General features: G+C 53.5%; 2 protein-coding genes across 5 annotated transcripts in view; both read right to left on the reverse strand.

Moving 5' to 3' along the window:
- LOC105469334 (coiled-coil domain-containing protein 57) overlaps positions 1-22041 on the reverse strand; it is a 129338-nt gene that overhangs the window by 3050 nt on the left and 104247 nt on the right. The gene's annotated exons all lie outside the window — the stretch shown is intronic.
- Positions 4919-21708, reverse strand: LOC139355379 (coiled-coil domain-containing protein 57-like). 4 transcript variants are annotated; one of them, XM_071081873.1, is made up of 3 exons: positions 20344-20781; positions 19550-19766; positions 4919-8108 (listed from the first exon to the last, which is right to left on the reverse strand). In XM_071081873.1, the coding sequence occupies exons 1-3, from the start codon at positions 20548-20550 to the stop codon at positions 8008-8010; spliced, it is 525 nt and encodes a 174-aa protein (XP_070937974.1). In that variant the 5' UTR covers positions 20551-20781; the 3' UTR covers positions 4919-8007. The 4 variants fall into 4 exon arrangements, with proteins under 4 accessions (XP_070937974.1, XP_070937973.1, XP_070937975.1 ...); XM_071081872.1 differs by lacking the exon at positions 4919-8108 and adding an exon at positions 12611-12903 and having other exon boundaries at positions 20344-21708; XM_071081874.1 differs by lacking the exon at positions 4919-8108 and adding an exon at positions 12611-19267 and having other exon boundaries at positions 20344-21708.

The raw sequence follows: 22041 nt of genomic DNA on the forward strand, positions 1-22041 counted from the left end.
CCGCCTCCCGGGTTCATGCCATTCTGCCTCAGCCTCCAGAGTAGCTGGGACTACAGGTGCCCACCACCATGCCCAGCTAATTTTTTTTGTATTTTTAGTAGAGACAGGGTTTCATTATGTTAGCCAGGATGGTCTCGATCTCCTGACCTCGTGATCCGCCTGCCTCGGCCTCCCAGAGTGCTAGGATTACAGGCGTGAGCCACCGCGCCCTGCCTTGCAGGCTTGAAGCTGGTGGAATCTCGGGGAGGACGTAGCCTGTCCTATTGCAGGGGAGGTGCAGCCCTTGCTCCCATCTCAGCCTGGGGGCATGAGAACTCTGAGCACAAAGGGGACAGAGCTGGTCCCCAGCTTTCTGGCCACCTGTGGGTTTCTTCTCCTGCACCTGAGCCACAGCCCAGCTCTTGACCAAATTGGCCTCTGGTGGCTCATTCTCCAGGCGCTCCGGGCTCTTTGGGTGCCCCTGGGCACACCTACCTGGCTTCCTAGGGCTTTGGGAAGGGCCGGACGGTGAGCTCACACCTTCCCTGGTTCTCCAGAGCCTGCCTTGGGGCTGGGGAGGGCCTGGCCCTGATGGCAGCTCAGGCCTCAAGTCCATTCTATGGCACAGAGGCCCTTCTGTCTCCCTGTGGCCTCTGCTGTTCTCTGGGATTCACCCCTGCTGTCCCAAGGGCCCAAGTTCTGCTGGACCCCCTCTGGCTGCCACAGGGCTCCTCACGCACCCAAGATCAACCCTTCTCAAATGCACTGAATTATTTCGAAGTCTCTCGGGAACAAGGGTTTTCCCACCGCTGTCGCACGGCACCCGGGCCTTCAGTGCAGACAGTGACAGCAAATGTGACTTGGCTCCCCCCACCCCGAATCTCCAGCAGCTGTGTGCACCTTTCCAGGGTCCCCACGCCTGTGAGGCTCACGCCTCTGTCTCCCCAGCCCGTGTCAACCCTCACCTGCTAATGCCTCCTAATGGACACCCCACCCCTGAGCTCCTGGAGCTCAGCCCTGGGGGTCACAGTGGCCCTGGGGCTGCCTTTGTGGGACTGAGTGTGACAACAGAAGAGCAATGGGGTGCAGGGGAGGGAGGCCCAGATGATCCGGTCCCTATGGCCCCTCCGCATGGGGATGCCCTGGGCCTGCTCTGTCCAGCTGCCTTCCCCGCCTCACTGGCACATGGAGCCTGGAGCCCCCACTGGGCAGATGCACAAGAGGGGAGGGTACTAGGCGCTGCAGGATCCAGGGCTCTGGGCAGTCCTGCCACCCATCACTCAGCCTAGTGAGGCAGGGCCAGCAGGAAACCCCAGATCCTTCAGGCCCCGCCTGCTGGCCTTTGAAGCAGAGGAGAGGTGGGACTTCGGGGGCCTGGGTGCTGACCACAGGCTGACCCCTTGTTCTATGCCAGCACCTCCTCTGGGCGACCGTGGCTCCTCCCGCAACGGCACTGGCAGGTCCCCTGCCGCTGAGCCTGCCCAGGCCTGCCTGCTACAGACTGTCAGTGTTGCCTCATGTGGGCCCCATCCCAGCCCTTGAGAGGGGTCACCCAGTAGTGGGGTGCAAGCTGGGGCCCCAAGGAAGGGAATTTAAGGGAAACACTTCATGGGCATAAGGCTTTGAGAGACGCGGGTCTGTCCCTACCGGAGGCTGCATCGCGGACGGCAGGCACATAGGCCTCACTTGGGCGAGAGGAGACCCAGAGATGCATGGCCTTCCTCCTGGGCCGGCTCCCCACCACAGCCCATCGAGCTCAGCCCACAGGAAGGAGAGGTGCCAAGAACCCCAAGCACAGGTGGCTGCAGGCTGGTGGGTGCCGAGGAGGCCGCAAGGAGGCTGGGACAGTGAGAGCCAGGGACGGGCAGCGAGCTGGACAGCCTCTGGGTATCTCCGCACCCGACCCTGTCCTGCCTTTCAGAGGAGAAAAGGCAGGAGAAGGCCCTGAGGCCCCGGAAGGGAAGTGACATGCAGCAGCTGAGCTGGGGCAGCAGGAAGTGGCAGCTGTCTCAGCTGTTTTGGGGGCATGGGAACTGGTTTCCTGGTCCTAAAGTGAGGATGCTGGCCTCATGCCCCTTGGGCCAGGACTCTGCACTGAGTGCTGAGTGCCTGGGGTGGTGTTTAGACAACTCGTGGTCTCTGTTGGCACTGTCTGGGGACAGCAAAAAGCAGCATGGGCCAGTGTGCAGGGCAGATTCCAGGTAAAATTCATGACAAGGGAACTTTCAAAAGGGGCCCATGGAGCCCTCCCAGGTGTGCCAGGCCAGCGCCCATCTCCAGGTGGGCACCCTAGCATCTCAGGCCACAGACCAGCAGGTCACCGCCATGTCCCTGGGGAACAACACTGCCTGCCACTCACTTTGGCTGAGACCCATGTCTCAGGGCTGCTCCCTGCATGTCTTGGCAGGAGGATGGGCAGCTGGGAAGGAGGCCACACTCTCCTCCAGGGAGCCTGGCTCTGCAGGAGCTACGCCAGCCACGCACATAGCAGCTGCCCAACCTGCTTGGGACACGGAGGGCCACACGCCTGGCCAAAGGCCTCTCCCCACTCCTCCTCCTCCCCTGAAGACCAGGCGCCTGGAGTTGCTCTCCAGAGATCTGGGCAGTGACCCTCTGGATCCCAGGGATTTTGCTTCCCCTGGGAAGAGGGGCAAAGGTGCACACACCTGCAGCAGGTCAGGGGTGGGGGATGCATGGCACAGCGGCTTGGTGCCCGGGTGGGGCACGGATGCCGCGGGAGTGGGGAGTGGGGAGTGGGGAATGGCTGCCTCAGACCCTGCTGTGTGGCTTGTTGCCCTCCATGGCATTGCTGCACCTCCTGTTTGACTCCAGCTGCACGGCACACAGGGCGAGGTTAGCATGAGGGGCCAAAGTGGCCCCCGCCAGAGAGGAGGAGGAAGAGGCCCCCAGGTAGGTACGTGCTTCTGGGCCTGGCACTTGGCACACTGGGGATAGGCAGATGGAGTTGGTCTGCAGGTTCCAGAATGAAGGGGGCCTGTTGTGGCGGAGGAGGAGGGCAGTCTGGGGTGAAGAAACACCCCCTGCTGTCCAACAGCTATACCGCCTGCTCCCCTGGCAACACCTGCCACATGGACTGGAGACAACACGTCAGCCCCTGGGCTGGAAGTCGTGGACCGGCATCCACCTGAGATGGGACTCTGGGAGGGGCCAGCTGCTGGCCCTCCTGCCTTGGCTGCTCTCAGCATCCTACAGTGCCATCGGGTGCTCTCAGGACAGATGCCTCCAGAATAGGCTCTCGTACAGAAAGCAGGTGGGCTCCAGCGCCCAGAGTCACGGCACGGATGAGGAGGCTGTGGGTCACTCTGCACACACCTCAGGATGGAAGTCCTGGTCAGAAAATGCATGAGCGTTTCTTGAGGATCCCCCTGCTCCTGGGGCAGGCTGATCTCTATCCCCGTTCCCCGTCCCACGTGCCTCCTTGCCTCTGTCCACGTGATGTTGGAGCAGCGAGCCTTCTCCAAGCTCAGAGTCAGAGGCCACAGGCCACTGTCCCTTTGGCCAGGCTGCAGTCCTTGACTCTGGAGCACTCGGAGAGCAAGTGGCAGAGATGAGTGACCTGTGGCCGCTCTGGCTGCTAGTGTGATGAGTGTGATGGCTTGTCCAGGTCCTGGAGTTTTGCTGAAAGAGCGCCTGAGCTGTGCTCCCACCCCTGCAGACGGCTCCTCTGTGAATAGCTGGGCTGTTCTTGCTCCTCCTAGGAGTCCCCCAGCCCCTCAGGAAAGAGGTTCAGCCCTGGCCACGGACCTGGCATAAAATTTGCACACTAACAGCAGGGTCCACCCGAAAGCCTAAAACAACAGTGAGTTTCAGGGCGAGTGAGTCTCAGGGCGAGAATCTCTCTTGCCTGTGTTGCATTGGTGTCAGTTGTCACTGGCTTTCAGTTTTAAATGGAAATACACAGGGTAGTGCATGTGACAGTGTCCAAGATATGCACAGCAGATTTTCATTCACAAAAAATCTGGCCCCAAGAGCTAAATGGAAATACCTTCCGCTGTCCTTCCCAAGTCACAGAGCAAACACCTCGGTTCCCAGGGGTCCGCATCAGTTCTGGTGGAGGCAGTGACTGTAAGCGTGACCAACTGGGCTAATTTGTCCTGAAATTTAGTTGGGACAGCTACAGTTTCTTAATTCTATGACTAGAGAGTGAAGCGTTTCACTGAAGATCTCTGGCCAGTGTCTCCAGGGGAAAGGAAGGAGCCTCGCTTTCTCCAAGAGGAAGACGCGTGCTCCAGGGCAGGGGCAAGCTGGGTGTGTCTGTGTGAAGTGGGTGCACGTTCATGCTCTTTAAGCTGCAACTGTGCTTCCTGTAGGACAGAATGAAGTTCATCGAGGAGGCCGATGAAGGCAGAATATGGGTAAGACCAAACTTACACAAAATCCTTCTACATCTTCATATCTAAACATGTTAAATATAAACCTCCAAATACCTACAGGGATACAAGCACAGGGCTTCCGAAACAGGCGGGATACACAGCCTCAGTCTGTCCGAGGCCCACACAGAAAGTCTTGGGGGAGTCACTGAAGGAAGGAGGGGAAAGAGCTCAGAAGAAGCCATAAGAGAGGGAGACATGGACAGGAAACCAGGCGGCCCCGGTGCCCCACAGGAGTTCAGAGTCGAGGGCTGGGGTGGCACAGAGGGAAGCGTGTGGCACACATACCTGAGAGGGGCCTACGAGGTGGCTGCAAGGCACGAGGTTCTGTGAACCCGGTGTGAACTGGCAGATGTTACCACAGGACAAAATTAGAATGTGTAACTTGTAAAGCAGCAGAGGAAAACTTGGTTTCTCCAGTGTAAAACAAGAATGTAGGCAAATGAAACAAATGGAAAATAAATAATGTGGAGATTAAATTCCAGTAGACAATAGTTCAATGGATATTTATAGATGAGTAAACTGACTAATGAAAAAAAAATCTTAGATTGAATTTTTAAAAAATAAAGATCCAACAATAAAAGATCCACTTAAAAAGGCAGAAAAAGTAAAAATTAAAAAATAAAATAGAATTAGGCAGAAAATGTCACAAGAGGCAAAGAACTCTTCTTCTTTTTTTTTTTTGAGACAGTCTCTCGCTCTGTCACCCAGGCTGGAGTGCAGTGGTGGGATCTCGGCTCACTGCAAGCTCCGCCTCCTGGGTTCACGCTGTTTTCCTGCCTCAGCCTCCTAAGTAGCTGGGACTACAGGCACCCGCCACCACGCCTGGCTAATTTTATTTGTATTTCTTTTAGTAGAGACAGGGTTTCACCTTGTTAGCTAGGATGGTCTCAGTCTCCTGACTTCGTGATCCACCCACCTTGGCGTCTCAAAGGGCCTGGCCTTTTTTATTTATTTATTTTTTTGAGAGGCTGTCTTGCTCTGTCACTCAGGTTGGAGTGCAGTGGCATGATCATGGTTCACCGCAGCCTCGACCTCCTGGGTTCAAATGATCCTCCTGCCCCAGCCTCCCAAGTAGCTGGGACCACAGATATGTGCCACCACACCCAGTCTTCTTATCTTTTAAAGCATATTGGGCCTTGTTTTGACAGAAAGGTGGGTTACATGTTTTCTTGTTTTTTGTTTTTGTTTTTTGAGACAGAGTCTGTTCTGTCACTCAGGCTGGAGTGCAGTGGTGCGATCTCGGCTCACTGCAACCTCTGGCTCCAAGGTTCAAGGGATTCTCGTGCCTCAGCCTCCCAGGTAGTTGAAATTACAGGCGCTTGCCACCATACCTGGCTAATTTTTATATTTTCAGTAGGGACGGGGTTTTACCAAGTTGGCCAGGCTGGTCGTGAACTCCTGACCTCAAGTGATCCGTCCGCCTCGGCCTCCCAAAGTGCTGGGATTATAGGTGGAGGTCATAGTGCTCGCCTTCTTGTCTTTTAAAGGGTGTTGGGCCTTGTTTTGGGTAAAAGTTGGGTTATGTGGTGTGTTTTTTTTTTTGAGACAGAGTCTGCTCTGTCACTCAGGCTGGAGTGCAGTGGTGCAATCTCAGCTCACTGCAACCTCTGCCTCCCAGATTCAAGTGATTCTCCTGCCTCGGCCTCCCAAGTCATTGGGATTACAGGCATGCACCACCACGCCTGGCTAATTTTTGTATTTTTAGTAGAGACAGGGTTTTACCAAGTTGACCAGGCTGGTTGTGAACTCCTGGCCTCAGGTGATCCGCCCACCTCGGCTTCCCAGAGTTCTGGGGCGTGAGCTGACACGCCCGGCTTTGGATTCCTATAGCTGCAGTTTCTCAGGTAGGTTCTAGATGAGCCTTCACTGCAGACAGCATCAGCCCCATTCCCACGGTGTGGCTCCTCCGGAGTCTCCACTGAATGTCCACAGTGATCACCGGGGATCCATCACCCCGGCTGGAGCTTCAGTATGTCATGGCGCTGTGTGAGCTCTGGAAGTTGTTCACCTTACACGCTCCTTTCTCCTCTTTGCCTGGCTGTGTGGCGTTTTCTTCTATGCACGTGCAGGCTGGTCCTCAGCACACACTCGAGAGGACCCTGTGCAGATTTCTGGAGCTCTTTTCTGCAGTTTCCTCCTTGCTGGATTCTGCCCTGAAACGCCGGCTCCTGCTATCTCCCCAGGCCCCAGTGCAGTCTCAACTCCGTAAGGGAACTCAGCTCTGCTCAGGCCCTGCTTCTCTCCCTGTACCGGCAGCCCAGACAGGGCCTTCAGGCAGAAGGCCAGGGCCCCAGGGCTCGCCTTGCCTGTGTCCTTCCCACAAGGGTGGCGGTCTTGTCCTCGATCTCGGTCTTGTTCGGCCAGTTGTCCAATGTCTACAAACTGTTGTTTCATATACTTTTTCCAGTTTTCTAGTTGTTTATGGAGGAACATTAAAGTCTGGTCCTTATAACTACAGCCTGGCCAGAAGCAGAAGTGAGTGCCAGCTGTTGTGCGGCCATAGAATAAATATTACCAGAAAGTAAGCCGATTTGGTTATTTCTTAATGTATTTACTTTGTTCTAAAAGTTATTTCAACACAAGTTACTTTCCTAAGTGGCAATCATGGTTTCGTCATTACCATTTCAAGAAAAGAGCTAACAAACATCTACTTGACCGTCTGTTTCTGAGAAAGTTCTGAGGCTGCCCTGTCCTTCTTCAGAAGCCACAGGTGTGACAATCAGTGAAGGTGGGAGGCTGGGGTTGTCTGTGCCATTCAGGACACCCCAGTGCTCCCTTCTTGGCCAGAGCACCGGTTCTTGGATTCCTGTAGCTTCCGTGACAAGGTGCTGTGGGGCTGTGCAGACGTCTAGCCTCATAAAACGTCACCAGCGTGAACTGCTCTGTCAGTCACAGCTTGCCCTGAGAGCAGCAACGGGGCTAGAAGGACAGGGGCAGGCACTGAGACACAAGAGAGCAGGGTCCTCTCCTTCCAGCCTGACCCCTGATCAGGCTGTCCTGATCCCACTGCAAGGCTGCCGTGGCAGTGACCAGTGAGGCCTGTGCTCGTGTTTTTGCACACTGAGGAGCTGCCTCCATTCATTCTCCCTCACATTCCTGGAGCCCACATGCTCCTCACCAAGCTTGCCCCCTGGCTCATGTGTGGGTGAAGGGCTCCACGCCAGGCCGGGCTCGGGGCTCATACCTGTCCTCTCAGCACTTTGAGAGGCCAAGGTGGCAGGACCGCTTGAGCCCAGGAGTGCGAGACCAGCCTGGGTGCCAGAGTGAGACCCTGTCTCTACAAAAAAATTTTTTAAAAAGTAAAAAGATTAGCCAGGCATGGTGATGTGCACCTGTAGTCTCAGCTACTCAGGAGGCCAAGGGAGGTGGATCACTTGAGCCTGGAAAGTTGAGGCCACAGTGAGCCAAGATTGTACCACTGTACTCTGGCCTGGGCGACAGAGCAAGAATAAAGTAAATAAATAAGAGCCCCATGGCCCCTGTGCCTGCCCTGCAGCTTGGTCTTGCAGCTGTCTTGGGCTGTCCATCTCACCTTGGCCACCAGGAGCCTGACGTGCACCTTCTAGTGTAGGTTTCCTGGGCCCCGACGGAGAGACCACAGACGGAAAAGCGGACTGTGATGTTCCCTGCGCATTTACAGGGGAGGCATAGACTGTTCTTCACTGTCCCCCATTTCTTCATGTGTCACAGCCGGCTCCTCGCCCATCCATGGTGGGGGCATCCCAACCTGCTCTCCTGAACAAAATGAACGGAAGCCCTGGGTGTCACAAGAAGCACAAAAGTGCCTGTGGAGGTCGGGGCTGGAGGCAGCATGGGAGCGCGGAGGGGCGGGGGCGTGAGGATGAGCTGGTGCTGATGCCAAATGCTCAAGGCATGTTTGTATATCTCGGGAGCCCAGCTGGTCCTGCAGAGGCCAGTCACACTGAAATGCCACTCTGGAGTTCCACCATCCTTTCAGGAAAAGCCCAGGACAGTCTCAGTTCAAAAGCACAGGACACGAGGCAGGGGATGGAGGGAGTGTGTCCTGGGCGCCCACTGGCTCCTGAATGCAGAGGCTGGCAGCCCCTGCAGGGCCACAGTGACTGGTTGAGGGGCGGCTGGTGCTCAGGTATCGCAGTCCCGTGCTCTGTCTTCTCAGAGGCCAGGTGTGGGAGTCGAGATGCACTCACCCACAGCCACTCCATCCCCAGGCGTGGTCCCACTGGAGTCCACCAAACCTCTAAAACTGTAAACATGACTCTTAGCTGGAGGGCCACCCGTGGGGCAGCAGTGTGCCATGATTTGGCCCACACCTTGTTTGGATTTACTTAGTTGCCAATATTTTAGAAAGGAAACACTTTATATATAAAACGAACAGGATTTCCAGCCTCTCTGAGAAAAATGGGAAGACAGGCTTGTTGGCTCCACACTGCCATGGAGGGCGGCCCTGGGGTGGCACTGACATGGCCTCAGAAGACCAAGCCAGCCTGCAGGGCCACCACTGACCCCACTCCACAAGGTTGGCAGTCACCCTGTGCATGGGCACCTAGAACCTTCTCTGCAAAGGAGGCTCTGGCCTGGACTGGATCCAGGGCTTGGATTCAGATCCTGACTCCACCAGCTGGGGCTCTGTGACTTTGGACTTCGCCTCCGTCTGAGCAAAGAGCCCCAGCCTGCGACAACCACTGGGGCCCGGGCAGGGCGCAGTCACTCCAGCCCTGTGTGATCTCGGGCTGTCCAGCAAGAGGGGGCAAGAGGGGGAAAGAGGGGGCGGCTTTTGTCCTTCTTTCCCTTTGGATCTTTAGATGAAAAAAGCCTGGCTATAAGGTGTCTTCAACACACAGAACTGCCTAGAAATGCTCTAATTCTACCAACAGTTTAAAAAAATAACCAAGTTAGCAGTCAGTCAACAGAATCATGCGACCTAAGATAACATTTTATGGGCCAGGCACGGTGGCTCACGCCTATAATCCCAGAGCTTAGGAAGGCTGACATGGGACTGATTGAACCCAGGAGTTCGAGACCATCTTGGGCAACATAGTAAGACCCTGTTTCTACAAAAAAAATTTTTTAAATTAGCCGGGCATGGTGGCTTACACCTCTGGTCCCAGCTGCTCAGGAAGCTGAGGCAGGAGGATCACTTGAACCTGGGAGGTGGAGGCTGCAGTGAGCTGAAATCGCACCACTGCACTCCAGCCCGGGCGACAGAGGGAGACTCTGTCTCAAAAATTAAAAAAATGTATGCAACCTTTTTTTTGTTTTTTTGAGATGGAGTCCCACTCTGTTGCTCAGGCTGGAGTGCAGTGGCGAGATCTTGGCTCACTGTAACCTCCGCCCTCTGAGTTCAAGCGATTCTCCTGCGTCAGCCTCCGGAGTAGCTGGGATTACAGGTACCCGCCACTGTGCCCGGCTAAGTTTTTGTATTTTTAGTAGAGACGGGGTTTCACCATCTTGGCCAGGCTGGTCTTGAACTCCTGACCTCGTGATCCACCCGCCTCGGCCTCCCAAAGTGCTGGGATTATAGGCGTGAGCCAACTCGCCCGGCCACAACCTTTTTTTTTTTTTCTTTTTTAAAGGAAACATCTCAAAATCTGTGGAGAAATAAATATAAATTTCAAAAGAACAATTTTTTTTTTTTTTTTTTTTTTGAGACGGAGTCTCGCTGTGTCGCCCAGGCTGGAGTGCAGTGGCGCAATCTCGGCTCACTGCAAGCTCCGCCTCCCGGGTTCACGCCATTCTCCTGCCTCAGCCTCCGAGTAGCTGGGACTACAGGCGCCCGCCACCACGCCCAGCTAGTTTTTTGTATTTTTAGTAGAGACGGGGTTTCACCGTGTTAGCCAGGATGGTCTCGATCTCCTGACCTCGTGATCCACCCGCCTCGGCCTCCCAAAGTGCTGGGATTACAAGCTTGAGCCACCGCGCCCGGCCTAAAAGAACAAATTTTTTAAAGAAAAAAAAAAAGCCAGCATTAACATGGGGCCCCCTTTAAAGTTGTGACCCTTTTTGCTCCTAAACCATCCTCTGCAGCTGGAGGGTGGGGTGGGGAATGAGAGTGGGGGGGAGGGGGGCCTCCACCCAGAAGAAAACAAAATCACTCACCCTGACCCACCCAGAGGGTGCACGGCAGGGACCGCCGCCAACTCCCACCTCCAGGGAGCCGCCCACTGAGCCCTGGCCCCGATCTCAATGAGGCCCCACGTGGCAGCCCTACCCCCTTCTCCTGTGCAGCCTTCCCCACCCCCACAGCACAGCCGCATTCCTCAGAAGCTCTGGCCCAGCATCTCCTCTGACCCCACGACACACTTGGCCCTCCCCCTGCTCTCATCAGATAAGTCCCTTCCAGAACTCCAGGGTGTAGAGTGAGGGCTGGGCCTTGGGACCCTCAGCTATGGGCTCTGTGGCCATGTGGCCTTGGGCCTCAGTTTCTGCATTTGAAAATGGCGTCGTAGTAGCTGTACAGCCTTAGCCTGAATACCCGAGCACAGGTGAAACACCAGGTATGGTGCCTGGCACTTAGCAGGCACTCAACAAATGTTCAAGGAAAACACACAAAACCATTCTGATTGCATGTGTCTGTAAACCAGGCTTCAGCCCTCCCTCTGGTCTCCAGTCCAGGCCCCCACAGCAGGGCCCTCTCTGGAAAGCTCCTGTCTCCCTTTGAATCCCTGACTTTCAGAAGTCACAACAAACACCCATTTTTCTGTTGCCAGCTTTCCTAGTCCCCTTTGAAAAGGACAAAAATGTCAACAACACATATACCACATATAAGATGGCCAACTGATAGGAAAAATCACCAACCTCATCCTTTAAAAATGGCAAATTGGGCCAGATGCGATGGTTCACGCCTGTAATCCCAGCACTTTGGGAGGCCGAGGTAGATCACTTGAGCCCAGGTGTTCGAGACCAGCCCGGGCTAACATGGGGAAAACCCATCTCTACAAAAAAATTAAAAATTAGCCAGGTGTGGTGGTGTGCACCATAATCCCAACTACTCAAGGGGCTAAGGTGGGAGAACCACTTGAGCCCAGGAGGTGGAGTTTGCAGTGAGCTGGGATTGCACCACTGTACTCTAGCCTGGGTGACAGAGGGAGATCCTGACTCAAACAACAGCCAGGCAAATTGGGCCAGGTGCTCACGCCTGCAATCCAGCACTTGGGAGGCCGAGGTGGGAGACTGTTTGAGCCCAGGAGTTCAAGACCAGCCTGTGCAACATGGCAAGGTCTTGTCTACAAAATGTAAAAAATTAGCCAGGTGTGGTGGTGTACGCCTGCGGTCCCAGCTGCTGGGAAAGCTGAGGAAGGAGGAATGCTTGAGCCCGGGAGGCTGAGGAGCCTGGGAGGTTGAGGCTTTAGTGAGCCATGGCAGTGCCACTGCACTCCAGCCTGGGCAACAGACTGAGACCCTGTCTCAAAAACACAAAATAAGGCTGGGTGCGGTGGCTCATGCCTGTGATCCCAGGACTTTGGGAGGCCAAGGCAGGAGGGTCACTTGAGGTCAGGAGTTTGAGACCAGCTTGGCCAACATGGTGAAACCCTGTCTCTACTAAAAATACAAAAATTAGCTGGGCACGGTGGCAGGCGCCTGTAATCCCAGCTACTCAGGAGGCTGAGGCAGGAGAATCGCTTGAACCTTGCAGAGAAGGTAGAGGTTGCAGTGAGCTGAGATTGTGCCACTGCACTCCAGCCTGGGCGACAGAGTGAGACTCCATCTCAAAATAAATACATAAAATAAAATGGACTAGGGAAAAAAAGCCAAATTAAAACCAGTAACGAAGTATCAGTTTTGACTTATCAGATTGACCAAAAACCAAACCAACAAACAAACAAAAAAGCAGCCAAACCACCTGCTAAACCCACCAGTACTGAGTGAGGAAAGCTGCCTCACGCCTGCAACCAGGAGCAGGAGTTGGGCCAATGTCCCAGGGGCAATTGGGTAACAGCACTCAGAACTCAAACTGCCCCTACCTTCGACCCAGCTATTTCCCTCCTAGATACTGATCTGACAGCAGCCTCTGTGAGCACGCAGGGCACACGCACAGGAGCTTCACTGTCTTAAGAGCTAAAAACGACAGGCCGTCCAAGTGTCCACAAACATCAGCCAACAAAACAAAGGGAGGTGAGCTGATGCAGCTGCTCACAAAACTACCAGAAAGATCTGTCAGCTCTGTGTGTACTGACATAGAAAAATACTGCAGACATAAATAAAAAAGCAAGCTGCCCACACAATATGCGATTGAAAGGAAAGAGGATATACACATATATTTAAAAAACCACTTCTGTTCTCAGAGGGTGGCTGGGGAGTCTGGAGGGGTGCAGGGGCACTGGGCAGCTGTGGCCTGAGGGGTAGGGACTGGGAGGGAGTAAGAGAAGACGGGGAAGGAACACAGTCCACTGAAACGTGATGTGGTGTTACTCATTAGTGCAGGACGCCCCACGCACCCGGAGACGGTTTGGAGCATCCTTTGCCCCGGTGAGGTGCTCCGGAACTTGCGGTGCTTTGCTGCCCACAGACACGGGACAGACTCTTGGGTGGCTGGTCCCTGTACCGACTCCTGAAAGGACATTTGGAGCACTTGATACACACCCTTAAGGTGCACTCTAAGAAGGTGGAGGCAGGTCTGCTGCAGGGGTCGGCGTCAGAAGCAGGTCCTTCTCTGGGGGTGAGGTCAGACATGTGCCTGGTGCTTCTCTGGGACTGCCTCAGGGAGGGCTTCCGTCCTCACTGGCTGCCACTCGGCCTGCGGTGCGCTTTATGTATGCTGGCTTCTGTTGTGCTGCTGAAGAATATCTTTCCAGGTAAAAACACTACCTTTGAAATCTGTGATTTCTTCACCCGTATCTAAGGTTAACCCTCGTCCGGCCATTTGTAAATACTCAATTCTACTTCTGCGTATTTTCGTGGTTTGTCTTGGAGTCCCTCTCTCGGCCTGGAATGCCGGGTAGTGTGTGGTCTCCGTGAGAGGAAGTGGAGATCGAGTGAGCCGTGTTCCCACCCTGCCAGTTGTTGAATGGTTCTTTCTTTCCTTGGCTCCTGGAGAACAGCTACATTCTTATCTACCAGGCTCCGCCAAGCGGGCCGAAGGTGGGGGCGGGGGTGGGGGTGGGAGTGGTGAGAAATTATGTCTGTATTTTGATTAGAATGACACTACAGATTACTTTACTTCGGAGAAAACTGCTGCCTTTGTATATTTAATGCTTCCATCCAGGAAGTGTCTATTTTTCAAGCCTCACTTTTTTTTGGATAATGCTTGGTAGTTTCTCTAGTCTATCAAACATTTTCTGAGACTCCTAGGTTTTGTAGACTCGGGGCCTCCCATGCTCCCATTTCTCCCAGTTATCTCCCTGTAAACGGAAGGGACAGGAATCAAGGACCATGCCCCTGCATCTGTGGTGCCCCCACCCCTGTGCACCTGTGGGTACCCCACCTGCAGACCATGCCCCTGCCCTCAGAGACATTCTGAAGCAGACCAGTGGAATCAAGTTTAGGAAGCAAAATGGCATGGCCTGGGGCTGGTGCAGGAAGGAAGGAAGCTGGACGGGGGACAGGTCTCCTGTGCAGGCTTTGGAGGAGGCAGGTGCTGGGCAAACAAGAAGGGTGCCTGCAGGTGCTGCAGGGTCTGCAGGTGGGGTACCCACAGGTGCACAGGGGTTGGGAGGCACCCACAGGTGCAGGCAGGCTGGAGCTGGAGTGCAGGTGGCTGGGGGAAGAAGGGAGGGAGATGAGGTTGGATGTGCTGGGCCCCGCCAGTCTGTGTGGAGACCTATCTGAGGCTGTCATAAAAACGCAGGTGAGAGGAGGCTAGGCTTGGAGGTGGGTCCTCCAAAGAGCCGCATCCAGGGTGTATGGGGGAGCTCCAACTCCAGGCAGCTGTTCCAGCCTCAGAGGTAGGCCGTGCCCTGGGATGGGGAAACTGCTGGGTCTGGATAGGTTGGCAAAGGAGGGCTGTGGACATGAGCAGGAGGGTGGCTTGAGGCCTGTTTCAGACCCAAGAGGAGTGTGGCTGTTCAACACAGCTGTGTGACATTGTGACTAAACACCATGTCCGACAATAGTCATTCATGTCATTAATTTAGATGCTACTAAATTGTTAACTATTTCAGTATCATTTCATTACTATTATTATTATTATTATTATTATTTTGCAGAGATGAGGTCTTGCTATGTTGCCCAGGCTGGTCTTGAACTCCTGGACTCAAGTGATCCTCCTGCCTCAGCCTCCCAAAGTGCTGGGATTACAGGCATGAGCCACTGTGCCTGTCCCTTTTTTTTTTCTTCAGATGATGTCTCACTATATTGCCCAGGCTGGTCTGGAACCTCTGGGTTCAAGTGATCCTCCCACTTTAGCCTCCCAAAATGCTGCAATTACAGGTGTGGGCCACCGCACCCGGCCTATAGCAATTTTCATGTCAGACAAAATAGGTTTTTTGGTGAAATACAACATGAGGGGTTATAAGGGATGTTACATACTGGTAAAGGGAGGAAAAGATCAAGAAGGCAAAAAACCTAAACATATATGCACCTAACAATGGACCTCAAAACACATAAAGCAATAATTGACAAAAACAGATAAATTGATAATTGTAGTTTAAGAACTAATATTTTCCTCTCAGAAGAATTAACATTACAGTAATTTAATTCTCTGACCAGAATGTAAAAATATTAGAAATCAATAACAGACAAAAAAATAAAATTCCACAAATCTAGAAACTTAAGGAAAAATTCCATTTAAGTTAAAGCAAAATGAGTGAATTGTAAGTTCTGCTAGGGAAGGACAAGGGAACCATGGGGATGCCAAGATTTAGGAGACACGGTAAAAGCAAAGCAGCGCTTGGGGGAATATGCATTTCTTCGGCTGCACTGATCAGAAAACAAGACAGATTTCAGATTTGAAGAAGGTATCACGAAGCTAGCACTCCTCCACTATCCTTGTAAACCATCCAAAAGCAAAAAAAAAATAATAACAATGAAAAGCAAAAATGCAAACTTCATTTTCATTAAAACTAAGAGCTAGAAATGGTGATGGTGGAGGGGGGCTACCACAGGCTGCAGGAATTTGGCAAGGGCCGTGTCGAAGACACACAGATGCCTCGTTAAAGACCAGAAAGCGCAGGGAGAGGGCACTTCTCAGAGGCGAGGGCAGCCCTGAGGGGAGGACCTAATTCCTTGTTTCAGGAGTAGGAACACGGGCTGGCAGCAAGTGCTTCCCTGACCTTGTCCTGTTCCTGGAAGAGAGGAGGGAGAGTGAACCAGGAACAGAACAGGCCGTATCTGCAAAGTGCAGTATATGTGGGGAAAGGGAAGAGAGAAGCTGTATCAGCTGTTAAAAGCCTGACAGGTGCAGACTTGTACTTAAAGCTAAAATCAACAACAAAACTCTGCTAGATTGGAAAATGGCTCTGGCTTCATTTTCCATACAAACTTTTTCAAATAGCTAGTCAAGTAAAAATTTACCTGTTTTTGTTTTTTGTTTTTTTTTTTTTTTTGGAGACGGAGTCTTGCTCTGTGGCCCAGGCTGGAGTGCAGTGGCCGGATCTCAGCTCACTGAAAGCTCCGCCTGCCGGGTTCACGCCATTCTCCTGCCTCAGCCTCCCAAGTAGCTGGGACTACAGACGCCCGCCACCTTGCCCGGCTAGTTTTTTTTGTATTTTTTAGTAGAGACGGGGTTTCACCGTGTTAGCCAGGATGGTCTCGATCTCCTGACCTTGTGATCCGCCCATCTCGGCCTCCCTAAGTGCTGGGATTACAGGCTTGAGCCACCGCGCCCGGCCAAATTTACCTGTTTTAAAGATGAGGCCAGGCACAGTGGCTCATGCCTGTAATACCAGCCCTTTGAGAGGGTAACGTGAGAGGATTGCTTGAGCCCAGGAGTTCAAGACCAGCCTGGGCAACATAGCGAGGCCTTGTCTCTACAAAAAACTAAAACAATCTTAGCTGAGCGTGGTGGTGTGTGCCTGTGGTCCCAGCTACTTGGGAGGCTGAGGTGGGAGAATCGCTCAAGCCCAAGAGGTCGAGGCTGCAGTGGGCTGAGATTGCGGCCCTGCACTCCAGCCTGGGTGACAGAATGAGACACTGCCTCTAAAAAGAAAAATAAAAAACAATGAGGGGGGAGCCAAGAAACGAAAGTGCTCCAAGAGGAGAGGAGAAAGGAAACAAACTAATGAACACGAACAGTCTCCAGAAGAACTTTCCACTGAGTTGATGAAAATTCGGACAACATGTTTTGTTGTAAATTAAAAATGCGAGGAGGCAGTGCCCCTAAGAATCCTGAGCCCAAAGGAGAGCCATAGAGTGCAGGTGGGAGGGTCAGGAAGACAGAGCGGGACGCGGCTGTGTGGAAGACAGAGAGAAACGCACCACAGTCGTGATGCCGGAACTGAAGCACACGGGAACAGAAGCCAGCCACACAACCCCATTCCTTCCTAAGGCAGAAGGGAAGCTGCATCAATCCCAAGAACACTTACAATAGCGTTTGTGGGGAGGGGCTGGCGGAACCAGACTCAGACAAGCCAAGTCTAAAAAGTATACGAAAATAGGCCGGGCATGGTGACTCACACCTGCAATCTCAGCACTTTGGGAGGCTGAGGCAGGAGGATCGCTTGAGTCCAGGAATTTGAGATCAGCCTGGGCAACACAGGGAGACACCATCTCTACTAAAATTTTTTTTTTTTTTTTTTTTTTTGAGGCAGTCTCATTCCCTCACCCAGACTGGAAAGAGGTGGTGCAATCTCAGCTCCCTGCAACCTCCACCTCCCAGGTTCAAGCGATTCTCATGCCTCAGCCCCCCAGGTAGCTGGGATTACAGGCATGCACCACCAGGCCCAGCGAATTTTTGTATTTTTAGTAGAGGCAGGGTTTCACCATGTTGGCCAGGCTGGTCTTGAACTCCTGACCTCAACTGATCCATCTGCCTCGGCCTCCCAAAGTGCTGAGATTACAGGCGTGAGCCACTGCCTCCAGCCCTCTCTCTACTAAATTTAAAAAGAAAGAAAAAAGAAAAAACAAATACATGCAAATAACCAAGAAAATTCTGAGAGAGAAGGGTAAAGAGGAGATCCTAGATCAGCCAGACAGGTAAAAGGACCAGGAAGTGACACTGATTCGAACCCGATGGAACTGCCTGTGAACAGACTGATTGCGGCTGAACGAACTGTCCGGATACAGCCCCAAACGCACATGGAACATTTAGCATCATAACAAAGGCGGGAGTCCAAATACGCAGGAAGCATGAGCAATGGAAAACTGGGAGCCATTGCCATTGGGGGTTAATAAGAAGGGATTCTGGCTGGGAGCGGTGGCTCACTCCTGTAATCCCAGCACTCTGGGAGTCCGAGGCGGGCAGATCACAAGGTCAGGAGTTTGAGACCAGCCAGGCCAACATGGTGAAACCCCATCTCTACTAAAAATACAAAATTAGCCTGGAGCGGTGGCGGGTGCCACTACTTGGGAGGCTGAGGCAGGAGAATCACTTGAACCCGGGAGGCGGAGGTTGCAGTGAGCTGAGATCACACCATTGCACTCCAGCCTGGGCAACAAGAGCAAAACTCTGTCTCAAAGGAAAAAAAAAAAAAAAAAAAAAAAAAACCAGAAAAGATAAAAAACAAAGACATTAAATTACACAAAAATAAAAAATATGAACATAAAAAAACACCACACGAAACATTTAAAAATATGAAGAACTGGGAGAAAACATTTGTACTGCTATCACCAAAAAGGCCGAATTTCTCTCACATATAACGAGCTGCTACAAATCAGTAAGACAGACGACAATCTAATATACAGAGGAGCAGAGAACTGAAGAACAGGAAAAGGAAGTAACTCCTAAACACACACAAAGAGGCACGACCTCCTAACAGAGGCGCTGATTCCAACCCTGCCTGCCACCGGCAGAAGCTCCGTGTGGCTCCACGACTCTCAGACGCTGCTGCTGGGGGCAGCCTCCGGGTGGGCAGTGGAGGCTGAGGCGATGGTGTCCACCACACGTGGTGTGCAGGCAGCCTCGACTAAGCAAGCCGGGGCACTTACACGTGTATTTTCACACACTGCAGCCTGTAAGGTTTCTATTCTTTTTTTTTTTTTTTTTTTTTTTTGAGACGGAGTCTCGCTCTGTCACCCAGGCTGGAGTGCAGTGGCCGGATCTCAGCTCACTGCAAGCTCCGCCTCCCAGGTTCACGCCATTCTCCTGCCTCAGCCTCCCGAGTAGCTGGGACTACAGGCGCCCGCCACCTCGCCCGGCTAGTTTTTTGTATTTCTTAATAGAGACGAGGTTTCACCGTGTTAGCCAGGATGGTCTCAATCTCCTGACCTCGTGATCCGCCCGTCTCGGCCTCCCAAAGTGCTGGGATTACAGGCTTGAGCCACCGCGCCCGGCCTGCCTGTAAGGTTTCTATTCTAACAGTATCTGTGATGGCAAAGGACTGGAAATAGCCTACAATGCGCATGAAGGAGAGAATGCTTAAATGAATGCGGCACGTCCTCATGATGGAAGACAGAAGCTGCAAGGTAAGAAGGGGACGCCCTCCACGCAGGCACACAGGACGGACGCGTGCTCCCGCCCCAACACATCGCACGTCCCACCACTCTAGCTGCTTCGAAGCAGCATCCGTCTCTCTCCACCCTTCTTCCTACGTCATGGACCCATGCAGTCCCCACAAGGTGCACCCTTCAAATAGACCTTCCTGAAAACATCCTGAGACCATTCGCAGGAGCTGGCACTGTGACCTGCTGAGTTTACCAGGCCTATGACTTAGGTGCACAGCAGAGTCTCAGGGGGATGATGTCTGTGCAGCAAAGCAGGATGAGGACAAGGATGCAGCGTGACGCTTGTCTGGCCCCCGAGGCTGAGCATCACTGGGGTTCGCCTGGCTCTTCCCCGGGAGCCGGGCTGTCTAAAGTGTACCAACGCCTGCGCGTCTCACCTAGAACGTAGACGTTCCATTCTATGTCAGCACGCACCCGGGTGTACAGTGCTGCGCTAGGAGGTGGCATGGTTTCTGCCCTTCAGGGCTTTGCACCATAACCTGGGAAACACTCAGGTGCCAAATGAGAGGTAAGGAGACTCCGTGCATTACTCGACCAAAGTGCAGGGATTTCAGGGTGTGGGAGGCATGCAGGGTGCTGACTCTCCACATGCCCCTCGGAGAGGGTGGCCCCCACCAGCTGCCAGCTGTGGGCAGCTCCTGGGGAGGGCAGTCTCCTACCTGGAGTTGAGTCACCCTGGGAGGTGAGGCCAGAAGGGCTGGATCCCAGGTCTAGCAACCTCCAAGTGTCCTGGAGGGCGCCACTGGCAAGGGAGGAGGAGCTGTGGGATTGGCGGCCATGCTCCTCAGGGCGCTTGGGAGCCTGGGGTGGCTTTGGGGACCTGCCTTCTTTCTGCCGAGGTGATTTACAGGTCACCGTGTGGATGTTGCGTTGTGTCTAGAAAAGACATCATCGTCTTGAAAGCCACCCTCTCCAACCCAGAGGAAGCCACAGGACTCCCCCAGCCACTCCCCTGGAAGCAGTAAGGAGACAGTGGGCCTGGCTCAAAGGCCCAGGCAGATGCTCCCAGGACCACCCAGGAGAGGCAGCTGCAGACAGGGGTGCATCTGGGGAGTGAGTCTCAGCACTGGGAACGCCGAGTGTGAGCAGGGCCTGAATCTCAGTGCTCATCTCAACAAACGACAAAACACGTCTAGGGCAGAGGCTGCCCCGTTTCGATGGGGAATGAGTTGAAATACAGGGCAGATACCCTGAGGGGCACAGCAACGAACGGCCAGCGTGGGCCCCGTGTGCTTTAGGGGTCCTGGGGCCCTCCCAACACCTTTACCGCCCTTGTGGGACCACCCAGCAAACGCTCTGCAGCTCACCCTGCCATTGCGAGCAGCCCCTGGCCATGGCACAAAGGCAGGTGCAGAGCGAAGGCCCCGCCGAGAGGCCCAGAGGGCCCAGACCCCAGCTTCCCTGCCGGCCACACCCCACGCAGCCGCACCGGCACAGGCACTGCCACTCTCACCTTCGGGCCTCGCAGGGCATCAAATCTGCTGCCCACCTGTGCTGGGCGGGGCCGGTGCTTTCCCAAGGGTCCCGAAGGACACTCCTCCTCGGCACTCTTGGCGTCCTGCCGTGGGGATTTACACGAGAGGACTCTGGTATTCACATTCACTGATGGTGTGTGTCCGTGAGTCTTCCCACAAGATTGGGAAGGAATGCCTCCCCACATTTCTGGTATTAAAGACTCACATCATTTGGTGACAGCCTAGACTGAAGGGACCTGTTTCCCAGACAGGATGAATGGAGCAGGCTTCCCCAATCATTCATTCCCAGGAGCCTCCTCTGCAAGGCCAGGGCAGCCTGTGCATGGCCTGCCTGGGGTGAGAGCCCCCTGGCCCAAGATGGGCACAAGTGGCCCCCAGTGATACCGCCTGGCTGATTCTGCTGCTTCTTTTTGTTTTGAGATGGAGTCTCACTCTGTCACCCAGACTAGAGTGCAGTGGCGCGATCTCAGCTCACTGCAACCTCCACCTCCTGGGTTCAAGCGATTCTCCTGCCTCAGCCTCCCAAGTAGCTGGGATGACAGGCGCCTGCCACCACGTTTGGCTAGTTTTTGTATTTTTAGTAAAGATGGGGTTTCACCATGTTGGTCAGGCTGGTCTTGAACTCCTGACCTCAGGTGATCTGCCCGTCTCAGCCTCCCAAAGTGCTGGGATCACTGATGTGAGCCACCATGCCCGGCCACTTATTTTCTGGGGGTAGGGGGGGTGGAGAGACAGAGTCTCACTCTGTCACCCAGGCTGGAGTGCAATGGCACCATCTCGGCTCACTGCAGCCTCTGCCTCCCGGGTTCAGGTGATTCTCCTGGCCCAGCTTCCTGAGTAGCTGGGATTACGGGCACCTGCCACCACGCCTGGCTAATTTTTTGTATTTTTGGTAGAGATGAGGGTTTGTCATGTTGCCCAGGCTGGTCTCGAACTCCTGACCTCATGTGATCCATCTGTCTTGGCCTCCCAATGTGCTGGGATTACAGGTGTGAGCCACTGGGCCCAAACATCGGCCACATTTTTTTAAAAGAAAAATAAATTTAGGCCGGGTGTGTTAGCTCATGCCTGTAATCCCAGCACTTTGGGAGGCCGAGACAGGTGGATTACTTGAAGTCAGGAGTTCGAGACCAGCTTGGTCAATACGGCAAAACCTCGTCTCTACAAAAATACAAAAATTAACTGTGTGTGGTGGTGTGTGCCTGTAGTCCCAGCTGCTCAGAAGGCTGAGGCAGGAGAATCACTTGAACCTGGGAGGCAGAGGTTGCAGTGAGCTGAGATGGTGCCATTGCACTCCAGCCTGGGTGACAGAGTGAGACTCCATCTCATAATGAATAAATAAATAAAATAAATACAGGCCGGGCCTGGTAGCTCATGCCTGTAATCCCAGCATTTGGGAGGCAGAGGTGGGCAAATTGCTTCAGTACAGGAGTTCGAGACCAGCCTGAGTGACACAGTGAAACCCTGTCTCTATTAAAAAAAAAAAAAAAAGCCAGGCGTGGTGGTGTGCGCCTGTAGTCCCAGCTACTCGGGAGGCTGAGGTGGAAAGATCACTTGAGCCTGGGAGATGGAAATTGCAATGAGCCGACATTGTGCCACTGCACTCCAGCCTGGGCGACAGAGCAAGACCCTGTCTCAAATATAAATAAATAAATTTTAAAAAGAAATAAAAAAGG

Source organism: Macaca nemestrina, chromosome 17 (assembly GCF_043159975.1).
Source record: "Macaca nemestrina isolate mMacNem1 chromosome 17, mMacNem.hap1, whole genome shotgun sequence".
Taxonomy (NCBI): Eukaryota; Metazoa; Chordata; class Mammalia; order Primates; family Cercopithecidae; genus Macaca; species Macaca nemestrina.

Coding starts and splice junctions, on each gene's coding strand:
- LOC139355379 (XM_071081872.1), bottom strand. CDS start 20,550: ATGTGGGGAGGCATTCCTTCCCAATCTTGTGGGAAGACTCACGGACAC. Junction 19,767..20,343: donor ATGCCCTGCGAGGCCCGAAG/GTGAGAGTGGCA, acceptor TGTCTTTTCTAG/ACACAACGCAACATCCACAC. Junction 12,904..19,549: donor CCAGGGTGACTCAACTCCAG/GTAGGAGACTGC, acceptor ATGTCCTTTCAG/GAGTCGGTACAGGGACCAGC.